This window comes from Pantherophis guttatus, chromosome 4, assembly GCF_059756535.1.
Source record: "Pantherophis guttatus breed Tessera chromosome 4, ASM5975653v1, whole genome shotgun sequence".
Lineage (NCBI taxonomy): Eukaryota > Metazoa > Chordata > Lepidosauria > Squamata > Colubridae > Pantherophis > Pantherophis guttatus.
Window position 1 is genome coordinate 151,452,331 of NC_142066.1, and position 22,542 is coordinate 151,474,872.

General features: G+C 42.1%; 1 protein-coding gene across 3 annotated transcripts; it reads right to left on the reverse strand.

The window, feature by feature from the left end:
- Window positions 1–452: 452 nt before the first annotated feature.
- Window positions 453–20,001, reverse strand: NUB1 (negative regulator of ubiquitin like proteins 1). Of its 3 annotated transcripts, XM_034401713.3 has the most exons (16): window positions 19,769–19,917; window positions 17,524–17,664; window positions 15,470–15,587; window positions 15,217–15,384; window positions 12,628–12,686; window positions 12,057–12,127; window positions 11,712–11,906; window positions 10,273–10,361; window positions 10,014–10,120; window positions 8,029–8,215; window positions 7,378–7,485; window positions 6,976–7,128; window positions 5,448–5,594; window positions 4,912–5,004; window positions 2,837–3,029; window positions 453–1,258 (listed from the first exon to the last, which is right to left on the reverse strand). In XM_034401713.3, the coding sequence occupies exons 3-16, from the start codon at window positions 15,584–15,586 to the stop codon at window positions 1,086–1,088; spliced, it is 1,860 nt and encodes a 619-aa protein (XP_034257604.1). In that variant the 5' UTR covers window position 15,587; window positions 17,524–17,664; window positions 19,769–19,917; the 3' UTR covers window positions 453–1,085. The 3 variants fall into 3 exon arrangements, with proteins under 3 accessions (XP_034257604.1, XP_034257603.2, XP_087749221.1); XM_034401712.3 differs by lacking the exon at window positions 17,524–17,664 and having other exon boundaries at window positions 19,769–20,001; XM_087893095.1 differs by lacking the exons at window positions 2,837–3,029; window positions 17,524–17,664 and having other exon boundaries at window positions 19,769–19,989.
- Window positions 20,002–22,542: the final 2,541 nt, after the last annotated feature.

Here is a 22,542-nt window from a genome sequence, read left to right on the forward strand (position 1 = left end):
GTGAAGGCCATATGAATATAAGATTCAGGGGACCCCAAAAATGCTTTTTCAGAAGGCAACTGGACTCTGTTTTTATTTCTTTCTTTTGAAGATGTTTCGCTTCTCATCCAAGAAGCTTCTTCAGCTCTGACTGGATGGTGGGGAATGGAATCCAGTCAGAGTTAAAGAAGCTTCTTGGATGAGAAGCGAAACATCTTCGAAAGAAAAAGTAAAAACAAGGAAGTTCCTGGAAAAGCACATTTGAGACAACCACGACCTGGATGACTGAGAATTGCTACAAAGGTTCAGGCAAGAAATTTCAGAGACATTTTCTCTCTCTCAGGCACATGCATACACACAGACTCTCCCCGCTCCACCACCCCCCTCTCACACACACACTCATTCTTTTCTGCGTTTTCAAGACAGTCTTTGTTCCTGCTAGTATTTTTCAGCTTTTCAAAACACTGTAGCCATGATAAATGTGTTTTTTATTGGTTAGTAGTGCATTAGCAAGACTGCTTAGAAAAGGAAGGTATTTCAATTCCACACACAATAGATTTACAATAGTATTAAAAAAGGAAAGAAAAATTCCATAAAAACTGCTCTACGCACAAATCCTTATTTCTAATAAGAAAACACCAGGACTAATCTTCACGGGATTCTACTCAAGGGCTGCCCTACCAAGATCATTCGCTGTTTTAAAAAAATTCTATTGCTGTGAAGGGATGCAAAATGGATTTTATTCAAGCTATGATTTAAATAAATCAATTTTACATCAACGTATATATGGTGAAGTGCTCTACAAAAATATTTCTGTAAATATTTCTGTTCTACAAGTGACAGTACTGTTCAGTGGTGGCTTTAGAGCGCGGTTAAATAGACTTATTTTGCATGCCAACGTTTCAAAACTATGCAGCTACTTAAGGCATCTGGCAAAATATAAGAAAGCGACCTAACCTTTAAGCTCTGGATCGGGACTAAATTAGTTCCAATTAAGTTAGCTGAGTTCTTGAGTTCCATGAGACTTAAAAGCAACTAACTCTGCCTGATCTAGCCAAAAGACCCTGAAGTACATAACTGAGATGCAGCCTCCCAAAGTCTTGTCTCTACTTGGAAGGGATCTGCAGATGTCCTATATAGGACAGGTACTCATTAATGACAACTTCCTCTTCTTCCAAAGTTAAGTCCAAGTAATCTTCTTCATGTTCTGGAATATCTTCTAAGATTTCACTGACAGCATCCACTTCCATGTCTTCATCTGTTGAAGCCCCAGAGGTGCCTACAAATAAATGAGAAATGAAAAGTTCACGGAGAGCAAAATTTCACTTCCCGGGCTCTTAATTCACAGAGGGCATCTTCCAGGAGTAGATGGGAGTTGGTCAGTGACAGATTGCACCATAATTTCTTACCTCATCTGTGAAATAATGTGCTTAATTAAACTAGAAAGCATTTGCTCAAGGTTTAAGACTGTTCCTGGTTTTGATGAAGATCAGTGGGAAATGGAAACACAGGTAGTCCCTGATTTACAACAGTTCCTTTAGTGACCAAAGTTACAACGGCACTGAAAAAAAGTGACTTATGCCTCTTTTTTCACACTTATGGCCATTGCAGCATCCCAAGGTCACATAATCAAAATTCAGATGCTTGGCAACTGACTCGCACTTATGACGGTTGCAGTGTCCTGGGGCCATGGGATCACCTTTTGTGATCCCCTGACAAGCAAAATCAAGGGGGAATCGAGATTCATTTAACAGTCGAGCTACCGATTCAACAACTGCAGTGATTCACTTAACAACTGTGGCAAGAAATGTCCTAAAATGAGGCAAAACTAACTTAAATGTCTCACTTAGCAACATAAATTTTGAGCTCAATTTTGGTCATAAGCTGAGAACTGCTTGTACAAGTAGTCCTCAAGTTATAACCGTAATTTAGCCCTGCAATTATGGTTGCAGTTGTGACGGTTGTAAAAAGGGTCACCGGGTGACTGGACCCAATTTTACAACCTTTTATGTGACAGTTGTTAAATGAATGTGGGAGTTAAAGTTAACCCATTGTTGGGGTTGGGCTGAGAATTACTGGCCCAAAGTCACCCAGCTGACTTTCCTGTCTTAAGGTGACAATACAATATAGTTTCTATCCTGGTGCCTTAACCACTAGACCAGGGGTCTGCAACCTTAAACACTGAAAGAGCCATTTGGACCCGTTTCCCACAGAAAAGAAAACACCGGGAGCCACAAAAACCCTTCCCATGCCTGACTATTTCTTGAATAGCCACAAAACCAGCATATGTAGTTGAATTAAACGTTCTGTTTTCTTCTGAAACTTTTCTTTTCTTGGATTTATCCACGGTTGGCCTACCGGGGGTTGAAAAGCTCAATAAATCACATGCCAGCGGGTGTCACACATTGGCGGTTGTGAGAGATATTTTGAGAGACAGGGGGGCCACAGTAGAGGGATGAAAGAGCCACATGCGGCTCCAGAGCCGCAGGTTGCCGTTGTAACTTTGGTCACTAAAGGAACTGTTGTAAATCAGGGACTACCTGTGTTTCCATTTCCCACTGATCTTCATCAAAACCAGGAACAGTCTTAAACCTTGAGCAAATGCTTTCTAGTTTAATTAAGCACATTATTTCACAGATGAGGTAAGAAATTATCCTGCACTAGACCAAACTCCCTTCATGTTAAAGTCCAAGTCACCAACACGTGACCTTTCTACAGCACACCGAAACTCCATTGTTCTTCCATCGACTCCATCTTCATATGCCACGTAATATTAAGAACCTTTCTCATCTCTCTCGATTCCCTGCCTCCACGTCTCCTGTGGGCTGTTTGCCATCCCTGACCTGGGCCCTTTTACCTGCAGAATCAGTAGGAGAGTCTTTGGATGAGCTGGATTCATTGGAAGTGGTGGTGCTGTCCGAAGGGGTCTTTAAATCAGCAGGGAGGGACCCCTCATAATGAAGAAGGGTCTGTACAGCCAGCTGAATGTTGCCTCGGAATATTTTCAGAGCTTGCTCCGCAACGCCAGGATTAAAGCCCATGTATACCAGCTGAGTGAAAACATACATTAAGCTGCATTTTAATCTCCTCCCGAGAAATTTAGAGTTGCTATCTTTGCCTCAGAAGAGACCTGCTTCCCAATATGAGATGAAAGATGAAGAAAGCAGTTTAAAACTTCAGAGAGCGATGGAAATTTTAAAGCTGAACATGAAGGCGACAGATTCCAACATTCTAACGCCTTCCTCAAACACCTCCCAACAGGCAGAATCCCAGATTCTCAGCAATGCCTGTTCTGATTGGGGAATTCTGGGGATTGAAGTACACACGATACAAGAATGCCCATGTTAGGAAACCCAGCTCTGAGACAAATAGCAATAGCACTTATACCACTTTGTGGTGCTTTACAGCACTCCCTAAATGGTTTATAGAGTCAGCATCTTGCCCCCCCCCTCCTGGCAACAATCTGGGTCCTCAATTTACCGACCTTGGAAGGATGAAAGGCTGAGTCAACCTTGAGCTCCACCAGGATCGAACTCCTGGCAGTGAGCAGGGTTAGCCTGCTGCATTCTAACCACTGCGCCAACTGATTCTTGCACTGTACTGGAGACAATCTGAGGATCCATAGTCCTTGCTTATGGACTGCCTTGTTTAGTGACTGTTTGAGGTTATAATGGTGTAAAAAAAACCTAAACCTCAGCTTTGCGACCAATCATTGCATTTATGTCCATCACAGTGTCCCATGTTCATGTGATTGCTGTTTGCAGGCTTCTCAAACAATTCACGACAAGCTTCCATGGGGAACATGGAAGCAAAATCGTAAGTCATAATCATGTGATGTTTCACTTAATGACCACAATGAGTTGCTTAGTGCCCAAGTAGGAAATGATGTTATAAGTCTATCATTGTCATTGATTTACCCATGTAATGACTGCAGTGCTTAACTGTTACCTGTTCTAATTAGGCTGCTAAGTGAGGATTAATATATTTTTAAATGTAAATAGGCTTCAAAATTACAATTAGTACCACTGATTGACAAGAATTGTTCAGGAATTTACATTATCGATAACTTCTAAAATATAGACCTCCCTCCTTCCCTTCCCTTCCCTTTCCCTCCCTCCCTTATCCATCCATCCATCCATCCATCCATCCAGATTAAGGTGTGAATTTACACTCCATTCTGCAACTATAAAGCAAATGGGTGAAAGAGGTATTATGTGGCCTTATCTGCTAGTACTTAAAACAGGAGAGCTGGGCCTTTAGATAGAGCAAATGGTCTGCTTTGGATAGATTTTTTCCACTGCTAACATTCTAAATCTAAATTATGTGCAAGGTCCTGGTTAGCTTCATGTGCTCCAAATGGAACAGGGAATAATTTCAGAGGATGCCTGGGCACAAAATAGCTGGTGGATATGAACTGATCCGCTGAACCTGGCAGCTGATAAAAGGGATCAACAGAGCAAGATCCTAGACTATCTACCTATCAAAGGATGTTTTAAAGCTCATGAGCAACCGGAATAACTGCAAAAACAATGCAGCAGATTGAACAACAACAACAAATTTACTGGTATCTGACTAAGTTGCAGAGAAGATTAAAATAGCCACCCTATCCCCTCACATTATTTTAGCATTCTTTTGATATTAAAAAAAATGTGAGCCAAACTAGGTAAAGAAAAACGGGTTTTTACAAACAAGAAATTCTGGCTAAAACTAGGACTCTTTAAAGCATTTCTTACAATTTCTTACAATTCTTCCTTGGTTACACTGGGATTTTTTTTGAGTTGCAAATGCTCCCATGCACCCTACCAAGATGATCTGGAGATGGGATAAGTAACTTGCAGCAAGTTGAAAACTGGAAATGGATAAGAGCTCAAGGGAAGAACAGAACAGGAAACAGGAAATGCACACAAGACACAGGCCACATTCCTGACTCACCTGTTCAATACTTTGCTGGGGAACCTGAAACTCTTCTCCTGGCGTAGAAGCATCATCATTTGTTAACAGCAGTTGGGGATTATCAAGTAGAACCTAGAACAGAAAATGAATAATGTAAGAAACTAAACCAAGGAGGGATATCCCAAGACAGTACGAATAGTCTTCACTTTATAGGCAGTCCTCAACTTATGACAACTGGGCCAGAGCATCCATTGCTAAGCATTGCAGTCATTAGTGCCCGGTCTTTATAACAGTTTTGCCGGGGTTGTTAAATGAATCCTGCTTCCCCCATTGATTTTGCTTATTGAAAACCCCCTGGAAAAGTCGTAAATAACATCTGGGACACTGCAAACATTGGGAATACATGCTGTCTGCCAAGCAACCGAATTTTTATCATGTGATTGTAGGGCTGCTGCAACAGTTAAGTACAAGGACCAGTTTTAAGTCACCTGGTTGTAAAGTTGAGAGGACTCGTGTAAAGCAAGCAATGTTTTGACCTAATGAGAACAGAGGTAAGTACTAGGAATAAGAGTTACCTTCACTGCTTCTTCAATGTTCCCTTTTGATTTGTGAAGTGCCTCTCTGGCTGCTCGCTCTGAATAGCCCATACTTTTCAAGGAGTTTATGCCTTCTAATTGCCTTCTCCTTTTGGCCTTCTCCTCCCTCCGTATCAGAGCCTTCTCCTGCATGAGAACAGCAGTAAGACATCTTTTCAGTATTCAGCAAAACTACGTTTCCACACTCAGCTTCTTATCTATAGATCGTTTCTCAACTTTGAATGCACTCCATCCCACTTTTTGGCTATGTGCCAGGTCACAAAGTCATAAAATCACTGCCAATTTCTAGCAACCACATAGATAAATATTCTTTTCTCCATTTATCCCTGGCCAGGTCTTTCAACAGTGTGCTCATAGCACTATTTTAGCTAAACGCTGATATTCATGCTTCACTATGCAATTGTGAAATTGTCTAAGAGCTTCTTTTCTAAGAATCTGGACATCCTCTGTCAAAACAACTCTTTCATTTCAGCAGTTATGTTGGAATATTTAATAGAATATAATACTATAAAGTTTTGTTTGAGCATTTATGCTTTCATTAAGACTCAGAAACCATGTCTCATTTTGTTTTCTTTAAGTTTGGCTGGCCTTCTTACTCCCCACTGTTCACAGCCCTTGAAAGAAGCTTATCCAGGGAAGTGAGATAACTGATAGAAGAAAATATTTTGTAGTTCAGGGATGAATTGTGATGTCTTTGGTGTTCTCCAGCTTGGTTGTTTTCTTGTGGATATCTAGAGGAAAACAACTAAATTCAGAGAGCGCCAGATGTCTGGAGGGAGGAAAGCAACCAAGATCAGAGAGCACCAAGACCTGAAAAGAGATTAGGTGTACATTCCAAAGACAGTTTATGCTTACATAAATGTATTCCCAGAAGTTAACAGGCCTTGGTAAGGAAGGGAGGACGAAGTTCCTTACATGGAATGATGCCGAGATGAGAAATGGGAGACTGGGTAAGGGAGGGTATTTGATTTTAATGTACATTATCTGTGCTGGATAGAGGGGGCAAGCTGTTCACTCACCTAACAGCTTGCTGTTAATTGCTCTTAGATGAAAAATAAAGAACTCATGCAACTGTTTTTTCCTAATCCCAGCTCAGAACGGAATTTGGTGAGGAATAAATATTGCAACAGTTAGAAACCATTCATTTGGTGAGAAAATAGTGGGATTTATTGGTATTTCAGTGCAAACAGAGGAGAAACTGGCCATTTCAAATTTGTAAGCGAAGCAGAGTTCTGATGTAAAGCAATGCACTCACGTGAAATAGAAATACAAGATCAGTGTTTCTCAACCTCAGCAGCTTTAAAAGATGCGTGGACTTCAATTCCTAGAATTCCCCAGCCAGCTTGCTGGCTGGCTAATTTTGAGAGTTGAAGTCCACACACCTTAAAGCTGCTGAGATTGAGAAACACTGCACCAAATGCTTGAAATGCGCAGTTTTACTAACACTGCATATTTCCTGCATCCCACCCTGCTATGAAATTCCATGGCACTCTTTAACACACATTACCTCCCTCCTGTTGGAAATATGATTGGCAGCATGCTCCAAATGGCCATCACAAGCTCGGAGACCAAGGCGAGCCTCTTGAGCAGAGAAACCCAGAAGTAACAAGCTATTGATCTTTTCTGGATCAATGACCAGCTCTTGGAATAAGTTATGTGCCTGCAAAAAAAAAAAAAAGGGGGGGGGAGCGAGAGGGAGAGAAACAAACAAACAAACAAACAAACAAACGTGAATAACAGAAGTAATTGGTTGCTGTTTAGAGGCACAGTGGTGAAAACATCATGCACTATAGTATTAATCTACTATAAATGCCACTGTATTCAAGGAGGTTTAATCCAAGAAATTACATGTGTAGATTTACAATTTTAGGGAAGGAGTTTAAACTTTGAAAAGAACACAATAACTCACTCTTTGAAGACATTCGGCAGCTTCTTTTTCTCGGCCATTGTGATAATGGCTTATGCCTTCAAGCAGGTAGAGCCTCAAAAATAAAGCTTTCTCTCTCCCAGAGCTCCCCTGAGGAAAAGGAAATATTTACAAATGGGTCAACATGCAAGGGATGTTTCCCAAATCACAGCGTAACAAGCCAAGTTTACCTATTAGAAATCACTGGTATTTGAGTGGGACTAAGAAAAAGAATTAGAAGTTGAGTCCTAAATTACAGGTTCTGTACAAGGATCATCAGTGTGTTCTGATCTGGTGAAACTTTGCAGAATTAAATGAAACAATTTTAACAGGCACACCATAAAACGCTTCCGATATTTTGGCTTTATACATCCAGACTTTTAATTAATTCCTTGAAGCTTTTGGAGTAAATACTCTTTCCGGCATATCTTGCTTAATGTTCATTCAATGTAAATGAGGACGAGTTTCATTTATTAGTAAATTTACGTACTGTGCTGCCCATCTCACTATCCAAAATTACTCTGGACCAACTTGCAACATGATAAAAAAAAACAACCCAGAAATATAAAAACACTGACGTTCTTTTTCATATACTTAATATTCATTCAACGTATCTGAGGATGGGGGCTCGTTAAACACACATAACCAGCCTACTTTTATGGTGACCAGCCTTTCGTGGTTCTCTCCGTAACACTTTCTGAAGCAGTTATGGGCTGACGACAGCTTTTTCTCAGCATCGTCAAGGCATTCCAGCTGGCCCAGGTGGAAATAGCACCAGACAATGTCCAGTTGCAGCACGGCATAATTATCCACCATGGCGAGGCATTCTGAATCACATTCACTGAAAAGCAGAACATATTGGACACAGGTACTGCAGAGCTGCTGAAATGCAGGTGGAATTTAGAGGTGCTAGGGGTGTGCCATACAGGTAGTCCTCGATTTACAACAGGTTGTTTTAGTGACCGTTCGAAATTACAATTGCACTAAAAATGTGCCTGGCTGCCAGCATGTTTATGATGACTGCAGCGCCACAGGGTCACGTGTGACGGCCATTTGCGACCGTCCAAGAGAGCTTCTGACGAGCCAAGTCGATGGGGAAGCTGGATTTGCTTAGTGACCATGTGAGTCACTTAACGACTGCCATGATTTGCGCTACAATTGTGGCAGGGAACGTTAAGAACGGGTGCAACTTGATTTTAACCGCCTTTCGTAGCAACAGAAATTTGGGTCTCAACTGTGATGGTAAGCCAAGGACTATCGGTACAGCCACACATCGTATCAGGGATCTCGTAAGCCAGGGGGATAAGGACAGGATCCTGCATTGAACATCCGCGGGGCAGGGTGAGTGAAATAGCATGACAGAAATGTAATCCCCAAAGAAGGGTATGGAGCAGCAATGCCACCAAAGACACAGTGAACAGCCAAAATATAAACAAGGTAAGTGCGGGATATACCCAACTCCAAACGAAACACCAATGTGTCGGCTCCTTTCTCTCTGAGCCACAACAACACAACTTTACAGAAGCCTCAGGTACCTCCAGGCAAACTGGCTAGAATGGGCTGAATGGAAACTGGTCCAAAGGCTGTTAGGAGGAGCTGAACTGGTTTCAGTCAGGGATGCTTAGAGGGTGGATCGTGAAGTCTTTCCTGCAGCTTCTCTGGAACTTTACGCCTACAGCTTGAGTTTGTGAGGTTCACGTTTGGGCTGGGAAAGAGATCGATATGCAACCTTGTTATGCCCTTATCTGCAGACCTGCTAGCACAAGATGTCTCTTTCCAAGGATGGCATTCATTTACTTTCCCTACTGGTTCGCAAATGTGAGAGCGCGCGCATATGTGCATGGCATTCTGTGCATGTGCTTTGCTCACGCGCCTTCTGCGCATGTGCCCGGCCTCAAAAATGTATCTAAATAGGACGGCATAGAGCCAGGGCGGGCGGGCAGGCGGGCGGGCCCACCCACAATTTCCACTACCGGTCTGAACCAGATGAATACCACCTCTCTCTTTCCCTTTCTAAGTACAGATAGTCCTCGAGTTACAACCACAACGGAGCCTGGTGATTATGGTTGCCGGTTGTGACAGTTGTAGAGTGGGTCACCACGTGACTGGGCCTGACTTTGCAAGCTTTTTTGTCGTTCAAGCAAACCCATTGTTCCCTAGGAATCAGTTTTTTGCCAGAAGCCAAAAGTAAAAAGTGGCTTGCGGCAAAACTGTCGTAAATTACAATCGCCTACCTGACTGTGGGGCACAGCAAACAGCCGTAAATGAGGGCTGGTTGCTGAGTGGTCAAAATGCAGTCATGGGAAGCTTGAAACCAGGGTCGTTAAGTAGCTTTTGTAACTTCGAATGACTGTTTTAAGTAACCGGTTGTAAGTTGAGGACTACCTGTACTGTGTTGCCACATTCTGGGGATTGCTGGTTCAGTGACAATGTGGCCAATAAAGCTGAGGTCAAGGATAGCTTTCAAAGCTGCCGTGCTTCTTTCTGTGACTGTGGGCTAAGCACGTTTGGAAATGACAAGAACAGAAGCGAAATGTTTTCGGCCCGTTTTAACAAGTACATAAAATTGCTAGGCGAAGCACTATAATTAGTGCTGAAAGAAGTTTTGCGAAAGGAAAGTGAGATATTTTTTTCCTTACCAAAAGTGTTTATCCGCATCCAACAGGTACGGCAATGCCACAGCATATTCTTTTTTTTTCAAGAAAGCTCTGCCCTTCTCATGGTACCCCATAGCTATTAAAAGAGCCTGCCAAAGAGACAAGGAGGAGGCGAAGAAACCTTTTACTCACAACAAAGATTAAACAAATTGCTTTTCAAAAAAAAAAAAAATGTTATCAAGTAGGATGGGGGAGGTGGACAGGCAGAAGAGAACACAACTTTTGAAGAGTTCGTGCTTACTTTTTTGGCTTGGGGAGGAATCTGGATAGTTCTTCCAGTCTGGTTTGCTATGTCCAGGTAAGGTACGGTGTCTGGATCGAAAGAATTTTCTGTAGCAGAGCGTGCACATAAAACAAAAAAACGAACACATCTTAATAAACCTGACTTATTTTTAAATAAATAAAAGGTGAACAACCTAAATTTTGAGGGCCACACAGCCCTTGCCCCAAGATTTTAGTGCAGGTACTGGAGATCCCACCAACATTATCATCAATGTTTAATGTGACAGAAAAGATACAACTTTACAAGTGTCACATTTTTTTTAATGAAAATGATATGAAAATCTTGCTTTATTTAACTGCTGTCTTGGAAGGCTGTGCCAGCAAACTGCTCAAAAGGGTAGGGTAGCAGTCAACCTAATAACAGATGAGCAGTCATTAAATAAGTGGGGACCAAGAGTTCCTTGGTATGCCTATAAAACTAGGACCACGATGACTGATCTAATTGCCTCATTCGCTACTCACAGACAAGAACTTCCATAGGAGTTTTCCAATCAGGAATCATGTTGCATCCCAAAAGGCTGAATTTTTCAATTTCTCAATTAAAGCTTTATAACAACGAATTCTATCTTCTTCATTCAAACCCTCCATAGTATTGAAAGAAGAGTTGCTTGTTTTACAAAGTATGGATGATAATTCTTTCTAAATAATAACTCAATGATTAGCAATTTTTTTTAAGAGGGGGAGAGCGTATTTTATCTGAGATTAACTCTCATCGCAAACTCAGCCACACAAGTTTACACGTTGATTCTGGATCACTCACTTTCTCTCAGCCCAATCTACCTGACTGGGCTGTTGTTGTAGTACCAAAAAAAAAAAAAAAAAAAAAAAGGTCTGAGGTCTGTTTACTGAGGGGGATGTGGGGGCTCAGTGGCTAAGACACTGAGCTTGTCGATTGAAAGGTCGGCAGTTCAGCGGTTCAAATCCCTAGTGCCGCGTAACGGGGTGAGCTCCCGTTACTTGTCCCAGCTTCTGCCAACCTAGCAGTTCAAAAGCACGTAAGAAAAATGCAAGTAGAAAAATAGGGACCACCTTTGGTGGGAAGGTAACAGTGTCATGCTGGCCACATGACCATGGAGACCACGGATAGGGCTGGCTCTTTGGCTTCAAAACGGAGATGAGCACCACCTCCTAGAGTCGGGAACAACTAGGACATGTGTGCGTGGGGAACCTTTACCTTTTACTGAGCTTGGACAGAAGTGCATGTCCAATGCTAATTACTACTAAATTGCAAAATGAATATAAGGTCAAGTCAAGGGGAAGACCAAGAAAATCAAATTTAAAGGAAAAAAAGTGGCATGAAAAGTGTTGGAAGATTTAAAGGAAAAAAGAATGTCTTTCTGTGTGTGAGTGTGTATCCTACTCTTAGTAGTTTGGGACTTAAGGAAAAAGTTCCTTTACCTCTTTCAGCAAGTATTTCTAATCCCCTTTTTGTCCTCTGCATCATTTGATTGATCTCTTTCTTCTTTAGGGCCTCTTGTTCATAATGTATCTCTTCTTCACGGATTTTTCTTCTGGCTTCTTCTTCACTCAGCTTCAGCTCGAGCACCATCACTTTGACATTGTGAGTGACACCCTGCTCTTCTAGTGTCTTTCCTGAAAAATGGAAGTGGATTAATGTTCCAGCCAAAGCCAGCAAGAGGATTTCTGAAGTAAAAAACTTCAGGGTATAGCTGTAGGAACAGCTCTATTCAGAAGTTGAACGAACAATTATTCTAAAAATGTGTTTAAACACAGGATACGTACCTAATTCCAGTTGTTTCTTGTTTATAATTACTTTAATGCAGTTTTCTTCAAATCCGTATGTGTGTGCTATTCTGGGAAGAAGAACAATAGCTAGTAAAAGCAATTCGGCTTCAAAATTATACAACTATGTACCTTTTTGGAAAAATACTAACTTTGCAAAATTATCTTATATATCAATTGCTTCTTATTTATAATTACTTTAATGAAGTCTTCTTCAAATCCGTATGTCTGTTCTATTCTGGGAGGAAGCATAATAGTTAGGCAAAACAATTCAGCTTCATGATTATACCGCTATGTACTTTTTGGCCATATGATGCTTTATAACACAGTGACTTATAATGGAAATTCCAGTTGCAATTATGGTCATAAGTGGAAGACTATATTCAGAAAATCTATTTCTATGTTCAAAGTGAGGAACTGGTAAAATAAATTTCTTCTATGTTTATACCTTTCTGAATACATGCAAATGATCCGTATGGCATATATGCTATGATATAATTATAGTATGCAGTTATATAAAATAAATTGCAGGAACTTTAGCAAAGCACTCAAGTGAATGGTAGATACTTACTGGGATCGCAGCTCTTTGCCTGTGATAACCAATTTGGTTTCCAGCATATTCTTTTGCATCTATGAAAAACAGAAAATACTGATTCATTTAAAGAGGATATAAAAGATTTGGAGGGTTCAAGCATGTTGGCCTTATTTACTGAATTCTGAGAGTTGAAATCCACCATGTTTCAAGTTGCTAAAGTTGGAGACCCCTGTACTGAAGTACAAGAAGCACCAATTTCAAGTACTGTATTTTTTGGAGTATAAGACGCACCTTGGAGATGAAAATTTAGATGCGTCTTATACACCAAATGTAGCCCCGCCCACCCACTGGCCCCCACCCTTTGGCTGTGCCTCCCAGCAATTACCTCCTTGCAAGCAAACAGCAAGAAAAAACAGTTACTTTCAGCTTCAGCACAGCCTAATTAGCACAAGTTGATTGGATCGGCCTACTGACTCTCAGCTGATTTGCTCTCAGCTGTTTTGCGCAGGGCTCAGCTGCTTGCTGCAAAGAGGTAAATTGCTGGAGCAGATTTTTTTTTACCTTGTGCTAATCAAGCTATGCTGAAAACGAAAATGAAAGTAAAGCAGGCTATTTGCTGCAAGGAGGCAAAATTGCTGAGGCAGAGGCAGAGGGAGATTTCTTTTTCTTCTTTTCCTCACCAAAAAAAGTAGGTGTGTCTTGTACTCCGAAAAATACGGCAAATACACAGGTCCTTTGACTTTAAGAATTCAGTACTGATAATCCTTGATTTATGACCACAATTGGGACCAGAATTTGTGTTGCTAAGTAAGGAAGTTGTTAAGCGAGTCACCATCCATTTTCATACCCTTGTTTGCCAGGGCTGTTAAATGAATCACTGCAGTTGTTAACTGAATTACGTAGTTGTTAACCTAATCCGGTTTCCCCCATTGACTTTGCTTGTCCAAAGCCGGACGGGAAGGTTTTGAATGGTGATCATGTGACTCTGGAATGCTGCAAGTGTTGTAAATACATGCCAGCTGCCAAGTGCCCGAATCGTAAGCACAGGAACCTTTTTATGGATAGAGTTTTTAATGAATCACTGAAATAAATGTAGGCCACAAGAGAACAGTGAACATAGCAGCATGCTTTATATTCCCACTAAACGAACATTCTTTTTAATGTGAGGGCTGGTGAAGGTTTCAGTCTTAGCCAGAAATTGTTGCCAAATGCATTTCATTGCTTTTATTCAATAATTTCATCTGGAACTATTTCCCCCTAATCAGTTGCCTTTTACAATCCTAGGGGGATTAACTAGGTTTTATTAGTGTTTCACCAACATATTTATCTATTATTACCTTAATCACTGCTGAGACAATTGACTAAGTTTTACAGTAAGCATAACCACATCAGCTGGGTTCACCTAACACACATTAGGCTAAAATGAAGACGGTCATTTTCTGCTTCAGCGTGTAATGAGAACAGAAGTAATATTTTGTCCTGAGAGTTTGCCTCTTCTGGGCTTATGAAAGAAAATAAATTCCGGGGGATTCCTATCCTATTCTCTTATACATAAATAAACAGTCTCATTTTTCTGGTGAAGGCTGTAATGGTGGAAGAAAACAGATGACCAGAAGCAAAATGATTGGACTCAAGTTATGTAGTAAAGGGGGCACCGTTGGAAGAGTTGAAGGACCTAGGTTGAGGAGAAAATCTTCCTGGAGAATGTTATATGGCTGCTAGGCAACACCAAATTGATAGCATGTAAACAATCAGTAAATCAATGAAAAGTTTCCCCTCTCTTGAAAAGTCTATAATGTTGGCCCAAAGGTACTTTTTCAAGAGGCAACTGGACTTTTTGGTTTTTCTTTGAAGATGTTTTGCTTCTCATCCAAGAAGCTTCTTCAGCTCAAAGAAAAACCAGAAAGTCCAGCTGCCTCTTGAAAAAGCACCTTTGGGACAACCATGACCTGGATGACTGAGGATCTCCAGACATCTACAATGTTGGGATAGAAGGAAGAAAGAGAAGATGAAGATGACCAGCAGCAAGGTGGATGGAGTCTGTTAAGAGTGGCGATCGGGATGTTGGAAGAGCTGAAGGACAGATTGTCAAAGATAAAAATCTATCTATGAAACCATTAAGAATCAACAGTGGTCTAATGACATGTAACCAATCAATTGTGTCATTTGTCTGTATATAAATGAAATATTGGTAGTCCTCAAGTTACGACCATAATGCAGCCTGCTCAGTTTTATATTTTTTATGGTGGTCATTAATTGAACATACTGATTGTGAGTGAATCTATTGTTTGTGATGGGTGCATTTTGCTAAAAACTGCAAGTGATTGATTTTACTTTTACTTTACTGTACTTTTATTTGATTTATATACTGCCCTACTCCCGAAGGACTCGGGGCAGTTTTGAGCAAAACTGTCGTAAAACAATGGCCATATGACTGGGGGTGGGGACTGCGACCATTAGAATGGTGGATCCAGCTCATAAGTCTGCAAGTTGTAACTTTGAATGGTAGCTAAGCAACCAGTCGTAAGTCGAGGGCCACTTGTATTATCGATGTTTGGCAAAAATGCACACGCCTCATGCCCATTGGACAGACTTTTCTTCAGATAACGGGAAGCAGCTGCTTACTTTACCCATCCTTGAAGGTAAGGCTACTTCAAGGGTTGCCACGCCCGTTGACTCATAAGCTTCATTTCCCATTCCTCTCTCGACAGCTTTGCAACGTATTTCTTCCAGAAGAGCTTCTATTTCATTGTCATTGTAATTGAGCCTGGCTGAATATTGCCGGGTGAGATCCTAGGACAATAAAAACGAATCTGCTAAGAATACAAAAAGCCATAAAAATGCATGACATGATAGGAGAGGCAATATGCTTGCTTACCTTCAACTCCTCTCCAGCTTCCTTGTTGCTGTTGGTATATGGGGGCTTCCATAGCTGAATTTTTTCTTCACGCAAATAGCTTTTCAGCTTCGCTGCAAGGAACTTGTTCTGGGCCATCCTGGCATTAAAAAATGAAACAAAAGGAGAACATTAATCTTGGTGTGAGCCTAGTTCATATATACGTGGTCCTCAACTTACAAAAGTTGTTTAGCAACTTTTTGAAGTTGCTGGTATTAAAAAAAGAACTCAAATCTGGTGAGTTCTTGCACAAAGGACTGTTGCAGCATCCCCCATGGTTATGTGATTAAAATTCAGGCGTATGGCAATTGGCATGTATGGCTACAGCATTCCCTGAAGTTTCTCTGAAAGCTTTCGACAAGCAAAGTCAACGAGGGAAAACAGATTTCCCCCACAACCACGTGATTCATTTAACAATTGTGGGAAAAAGGCCATAAAATCAGGTGCGGTTCACTTAACAACCATCTTTATTTATTTTTCGTATTTCTATGCCGCCCACTCTCCGAGGACTCTGGGCGGCTTACACCAAAGACAGAATACTAAATAGCATATTGCCCCCAACAAACTGGGTCCCCAATCTTGCTTAGCAACAGAAATTTTGGTCCCAATTGTGATCATGAAAGGACTATTTTATAACATTTCCATCAAAGGAACATTCATCCCACTATATTTATTTTTTATATATGTACTGTACATAGTTTCCCAAAACCTCTTGAGGGTATCTGAATAATTCAAGACCATTATCTCGTAACTTCTCTTACAAGTTTTCAGAAACAAGTTTACTTTTATGTGAAAGTTCAAACAATGTGGAGAATTGTAAAAATCCTCCTAGCATCCCACTATCCTGACCCACAGATAATAAGGACATTCTGCTCATAAGATAGAGGAAACTGAGTAACAAACAGCCTGTCAATAGGAAACATTTTGGTGAATAATATATTATGGGGTTTTTTAAATTATTATTTACTCATGAAGTTGTCCTCATTTTGCAAGCAGCAACCGGCGGGGTACAGTCATAAAACCTCACCCACTGAAAGAAGCTAACGTATGTAATTTTAACTTGCGCCCACTGGAGATGGGTGCTGAATCCAAGTGTAATTCATGCTTTCCTTAAGGTGACATATCTTTTTATTTCATAAATCTAATTAAACTAAAATCTTACCAATTTTTTTTTTACAAAGCTAGTTCAGATGTGTAAAGTGAAAGTTTGTTGCTCAACTGGAATTTTATTTAGTTTTGGTGCCGTTGAGCCAGTTTTTGGCTCCTGATGACTGCCTGGATATGCCCCTGAAGTTTTTTCTTGGCAAAGTTTTTGTGGTTTGCTTCACTCCTTCCTGGGGCTGAGAAAGAGAGGAAGTGGCCCAAGGTCATCCAGCTGGCTTTGTGTCTAAGGTGGGACTAAAACTCCCACTTCCTGGCGTCAAGCATTGATGGTTGAGGAACTATGGGAGTTGGAAGTTCACACATCTTAAAGCCGCCAGGGTTGAGAAACCGTGCACTACCCCAAACTGGGTCTCTAGAATGAAATACTGCAATAATGCTAAATTTATCAAATATGCTTTTGTACTTTTCATTGCGTTTTGATCTGCGGAATCAACAGGTGACCCTTTGCAATGTCAAAGTCCAAGAAGGCAGCCCAGAAATGCCTGGAGATTAAAAAACAGTTAAAAGCCAGCTGAAAAGTTCATCTAAAGAACAAAACAGGAATTTAATGGGCAAACATTTCAAGCCATTTTTTTCCAGAAAAATTCAGTCCTCGTGAAAAAAAAAAAAAATCTGAGTACTGCAGCTGTCACTACAGCTCTGCCATTTCTGGTCTCCTGAATTTTACTCTCTGGCAACAACCCCCGTGTGATCCAAGCGGATGCCATGTTTTACAGATGTAGCCAATAAAACCAGCCAACATTTCTGTTGTTTTGGATTTGGGACACAAGAAGGAAGCCAGAGAAAAGCACTGATTGGTCCTTTTGCAGAGACTCTCCCAATCACCATATGGAAAAGCAGAAGGTCAGCAGCTTAGCTTCCTTTCGTGTTACCTATTCCGCCAACTCTATGATCCTCCTGCCCAGCTTCGCCATTATTCTTTCAGCCAGATCAGGAAATGGGAAAGCCTCCCTCGAGCCAGGCAGATCTCCCAAGCAGCTGGTTGAGGAAAGGAGGCCATCTTAAAGGGCAAACTTAATGGAAGAAGAACAAGGAAAGGATACAGGCTGGTTTCTGGAATTATTTCCAGCACTTAATAGCAGTTCTATTCTGGACCATGTGACTGGAAGGAAGAAGGAGAGGCAGGCGGCTTGGAACAGATCATAATGATCATCACTATCATCATCAATAATTTTGATGATTGGAGACGATTATTTGTCCCAGTGATTTTTCAATTATTAAAAGATTGGTAGAGCATTGGAGAGAATAATAAATTGTTATTTTTCCCTTTCCACATTTATGCCCTCCCTGGCATATTTTTCCCTTACATAAGGAAAACTGTGTTATTCTACTATCATTTTGGCTTAATCAAGTAGCCAAGTAGCTACTTGTTGTTAATCAAGTAGCCAAGACAAATTCCTTGTGTGACCAATCACACTTGGCCAATAAAGAATTCCATTCTAATCTAAAAGTGGCAAGAAGTGAATACAGGTAGTCCTCCATTTATGATCACAATTGAGCCCAAAGTTTCTCTTGGTAAGTGAAACATTTGTTAAATGAGTTTTGCTCCATTTTACAACCTTTCCTGGCACAGTTGAATCTGCTCTCCCCATTGACTTGGCTTGCCAAAAAGTTGCAAAATGGGATCACATGACCCCAGGCCACTGCAACTGTCATAAATATGAGTCAGTTGGCAAGTGTCTGAATTTTAATCATGTGACCACAGAGATGCTGCAATGGTTGTGTGAAAAACGGACATGTCACTTTTTTCAGTACTGTTGTAACTTCAAATGGTCACTAAATGAACTGTTGTAAGTCGAGGACTACTTGTAGAGTGTTTAACTCTTTGGACTGTAAGACATCACATTATATCTTAGCTTTTTTGTCCACTTTAACAAGTATTATTTTTCATTGTTTCAACTCTAGCAATAGCACTAGCACTTAGACTTATATACCGCTTCACAGCTTTACAGCCCTCTCTAAGCGGTTTACAGAATCAGCCTATTGCCCCCACAACAATCTGGGTCCTCATTTTACCTGAGTCAACCCTGAGCCTGGTGAGATTCGATCTGCCAAATTGCAGTCAGTCAGCAGGAGTAGCCTGCAGTACTGCATTCTAACCACTGGGCCACTGCGGCTCTTCTTACCAATATCCTCAATGCTTTTATAAAAAAATGTTACTGCTGGGGGGGGGGGGGGAATTACCAAGCAAAAAAGAGTTTGTTGTATGATGGGCAGCTATATAAACGTCTAAATGAAATGAAATGAAATAAATATATAAATATTACTTGGTTTGATTTGGTTTAAGATGTTTTGGGAGGTTTTAGTTTCTTCGCTACAGCAAAGCCGCGAGCAGAAACAAATCACCCAAAATTATATTGTACCGTTTACATAGGCAAATTGGGGGTATATAGAGTGGGGGGGGGAGGGGGGGGGCAAACAACTGACAAAAAAGATGTTATGAAGGCAGTGTTTCTCAACCTCAGCATCTTTTATGACAGGTGAACTTCAATTCCCAGCATCCCCCAGCCAGCGCATGCTGGCTGGGGGGGATGCTGGGAGTTGAAGTCCACCCCTCCCACCTGTGTTAGGGAGGCTGACCTGAAATTCCTAAAGGGCGGAGTTTTGTCCCGATGGCAGTGCCAGTTCAAAGGGGGCGGGGCCTGCACGGTGGCGCATGCGGGTGAAGGGGGGGTTGCACTGTGACGTCACGACGCGAGCGTCGGTCCTTTGTGCGGTGACGTCACGCATCTCCTTATACGGCGCCGTATCTTGGGGAGTAGGAAGAGACGCCTATATATATATATATATATATATATATCCCCACCGGTCCAGACTCCCAAACCCCCAAGATGGCAGGTCTCGGAACCCAGCTCACCTGGAGGCTCAGGTGAGACAAAGAGGGACCCCCCCCACCTTCTGAGGTAAGAACACTTACCTCACACACCCCTCCCCTCAAGGATCTCCAGCCCGCTTGTCAATCCCTTGCGCTCCCTCCCTCCCTCCCGTCGCTAAGAGAGACGCCGGCCGGCCTTGAGCGAGCCCCGGCAGCGGCTGAGGGAGAAAGAGCCGGAGCCCCAACCGCCCAGCCTGTCGCCCGCGGGCGCCACACAACACCTCCCCCCCCCCCTCACTCACCTTCGCGGTCTCTTCTCCGTCGCCTGTGCGCGGGCTTCCTCGGCGACAGGAGGGCGTAAAAAAAAGAAAAACTTCGAATGGCTCCGTCGGACGTCAGAAACGAAAGCGAGAGAACGCTCCTGCGCTGACGGGGGGAACTCCTCCCGGCCGAGGGGGCGGGGCAAGGAGGAGGACACGTGACCGAGGGCCGGGCGACCTCCCGCCGCCATTTTTTGGCGCCTGTCGTCAAAGATCGGAGTGGGCATGCGCGCGAGAGTGAAGGGGGGGCGGGCCTGGTTTTCTGACTCCTCCTCCCTCCCTCCCTCCCTCCCCGGGCTGCTCAGTTTAAGGAAACGCTTTCAGCAGGATTCCACCCCCCACGATTTGCAGAAGGCTGTGGCCCTCTAGTGGCTCTCTCGGGCAGTGCAGTCCTTGTATTTGGGATAGGAGGACTCCTGGCGGTTCCTTTTAAAAGCAATAGATGGCTTCCTCGAAAGAGAGGCTGGGCTGCAGGAAGCCTCCCTGTCCAGTAACTTGGAAGAAGGGAGAAAACAAAGACCCCACACCCCAAACCAAAGAGGAGACTCCAAATTTATGCTCTCGTATTTAGAGTTATATTAGAGGTGGAGAGCCTTTGAGAGCTGTATGCAAGGTTATTTCATTTTAAATATATGCTGATCAGCCTACATTCAAAGTGACAACTATTCTATTCTGTTCTATTCTATTCTATTCTATTCTATTCTATTCTATTCTATTCTATTCTATTCTATTCTATTCTATTCTATTCTATTCTATTCTAATAAAAAATAAAAAGACCCCAAAACAAACTTCCTTTTGTTTGTTTGGAGTCTGGCTTGTTCCTGGGGACATGGGGTGCTCTTTCTTGGAACTTGATCCTAGCGAAAACTTGCAGTCCTTCCAGATTTCCCATTGAAATCTCTCCTCCACCCTTTCTGTGTCCCCATAATCCTTCCCTCTAGCTTCCCGACCTAGCCAATTTTTTGTTAGGTCCATCTTCTCCTTTCATTGCATGCCTAAAATCAATCTCTGGTCACTAATCTTCATTTCAAGGGAGCTGTCATTGCCATTGGTCCAGAATGGATTGGTCTTGCAGGAACCATCAATGTGTATCTTAGTAGAAATAGTAACTTAGCAGGAATAAAGAAATGATCTATCCCTGACTTTTTATTTTAACTTCCAGTGCAGTCTGCAATCTGAAGATTTCCAGGTGGTCTCCCATTCAAATTCTAAACCCGTGATGGCGAACCTATGGCACGAGTGCCCCAGGTGGCACGCAGAGCCATATCAGTGGGCACATGAGGTCCCACCGGAAGTTTGCAAACGGGCCATTTCCAACTTCCAGAGGGTCTTCAGCGGGGTGGGGAAGGCTGTTTTCGTCCTCCCCAAACTCCTAGAAAGACCCCGGGGCCTGGGGAGGGCAAAAAAATGGGCCTTCCGGGCCCACTGGGCCATCACGTGCCAAAAGTGGGGGGAACACAGGAGTCACATGCACAGGGGCGGGGCGCATAGAATTACGGGTATGGGCACGCACGCGTGCAACCCCTCCGCCCTCCCCCCACTTTTGGCACATGATGGCAAAAAGGTTAGCCATCACTGTTCTAAACAGATACCATTTGTTGCTTTGCTTTTTCCCCCAGATCAGCTGGATGCTGGTATTTTCTGCAATACAGCTAGTCCTTGACTTATGACTGTAACTGAGTCTGGAATTTCTGTTGTAACTCAAGATGGTCATAAATTGAGTCACTCATGTAACCAACCCAATCTTACAATCTTTTTTGCAATATTGATAAGCGAATGCCACATCATAAAACGAACATCATGGTGAAGCAATTCAATGCATTCAGAAGGCTGCAATTGACTATACAGATAATCTTCGACTTTGGACTTGAGTCCAAAATTTCAGTTGCTAAGCATCATAGTTGTTAAGTGAGTTTTGCCCCATTTTACGACTTTTTTGGACACAAATGTTTAATGAATCACTACAGTTAAATTAGTAACATGATTGTTATAAAGAGCCGAGGTGGCGCAGGGGTTAGAGTGCAGTACTGCAGCTACTTCAGCTGACTGCTAGTTCAACAGATCAGCGGATCAAATCTCACCGGCTCAAGGTTGACTCAGCCTTCCATTCTTCTGAGGTGGGTAAAATGAGGACCCAGATTGTTGGGGGCAATATGCTATTTAGTATACTGTCTTTGGTGTAATGCCGTCCAGAGTCCTCGGAGAGTGGGCAGCATAGAAATATGAATAATAAAATAAATGAATGAATCTGACTTCCCCAACTCTTAAAAAGTGACTACATGACCCCAGGACACTGCAACTATTATAAATACGAGCCAATTGCCACACTGAATTTTTGATCACGTGACCATGGGGATCTTCAAGTGTGAAAACATAAGTTACTTTTTTTCAGTGCCATTGTAACTTAAATGGTCACTAAATGAATGGTTGCAAGTCAACCACCAGTAGTGACATTGGTTGCTGACGCAGTCATTGGACTGTGGGGGAAGGATGTACAGTCATTGGAATTCTGGAATTGGATCACAAATTCCTTTTGTGTGGCTGTTGTAATGTCGATTGCTAAGCAATCAATCATTAAGCAAGGATTGCTTCTATGCATCTATCACTTACCACTATCATCGTAAACTGGGATTTCTATAGATCATGCATGCAGACAAACCCAACAAAGGATCTGGATACAATGTAAAATTTTATTCCTAATTTATCTTATTTGCAAAATAATATATGTATGCATGAAAGAAATCATAATACATGGA

Bases quoted from the DNA above. Each gene is read 5' to 3' on its own strand.
- NUB1 (XM_034401712.3), bottom strand. From the start codon at position 19,977: ATGGCGGCGGGAGGTCGCCCGGCCCTCGGTCACGTGTCCTCCTCCTTG. The intron at 15,385-15,469 runs GTAAGCAAGCAT...TTATTGTCCTAG, and splicing joins AAGCTGGAGAGGAGTTGAAG to GATCTCACCCGGCAATATTC. The intron at 3,030-4,911 runs GTGAGTCAGGAA...GTTTTCACTCAG, and splicing joins CCCAGCAAAGTATTGAACAG to CTGGTATACATGGGCTTTAA.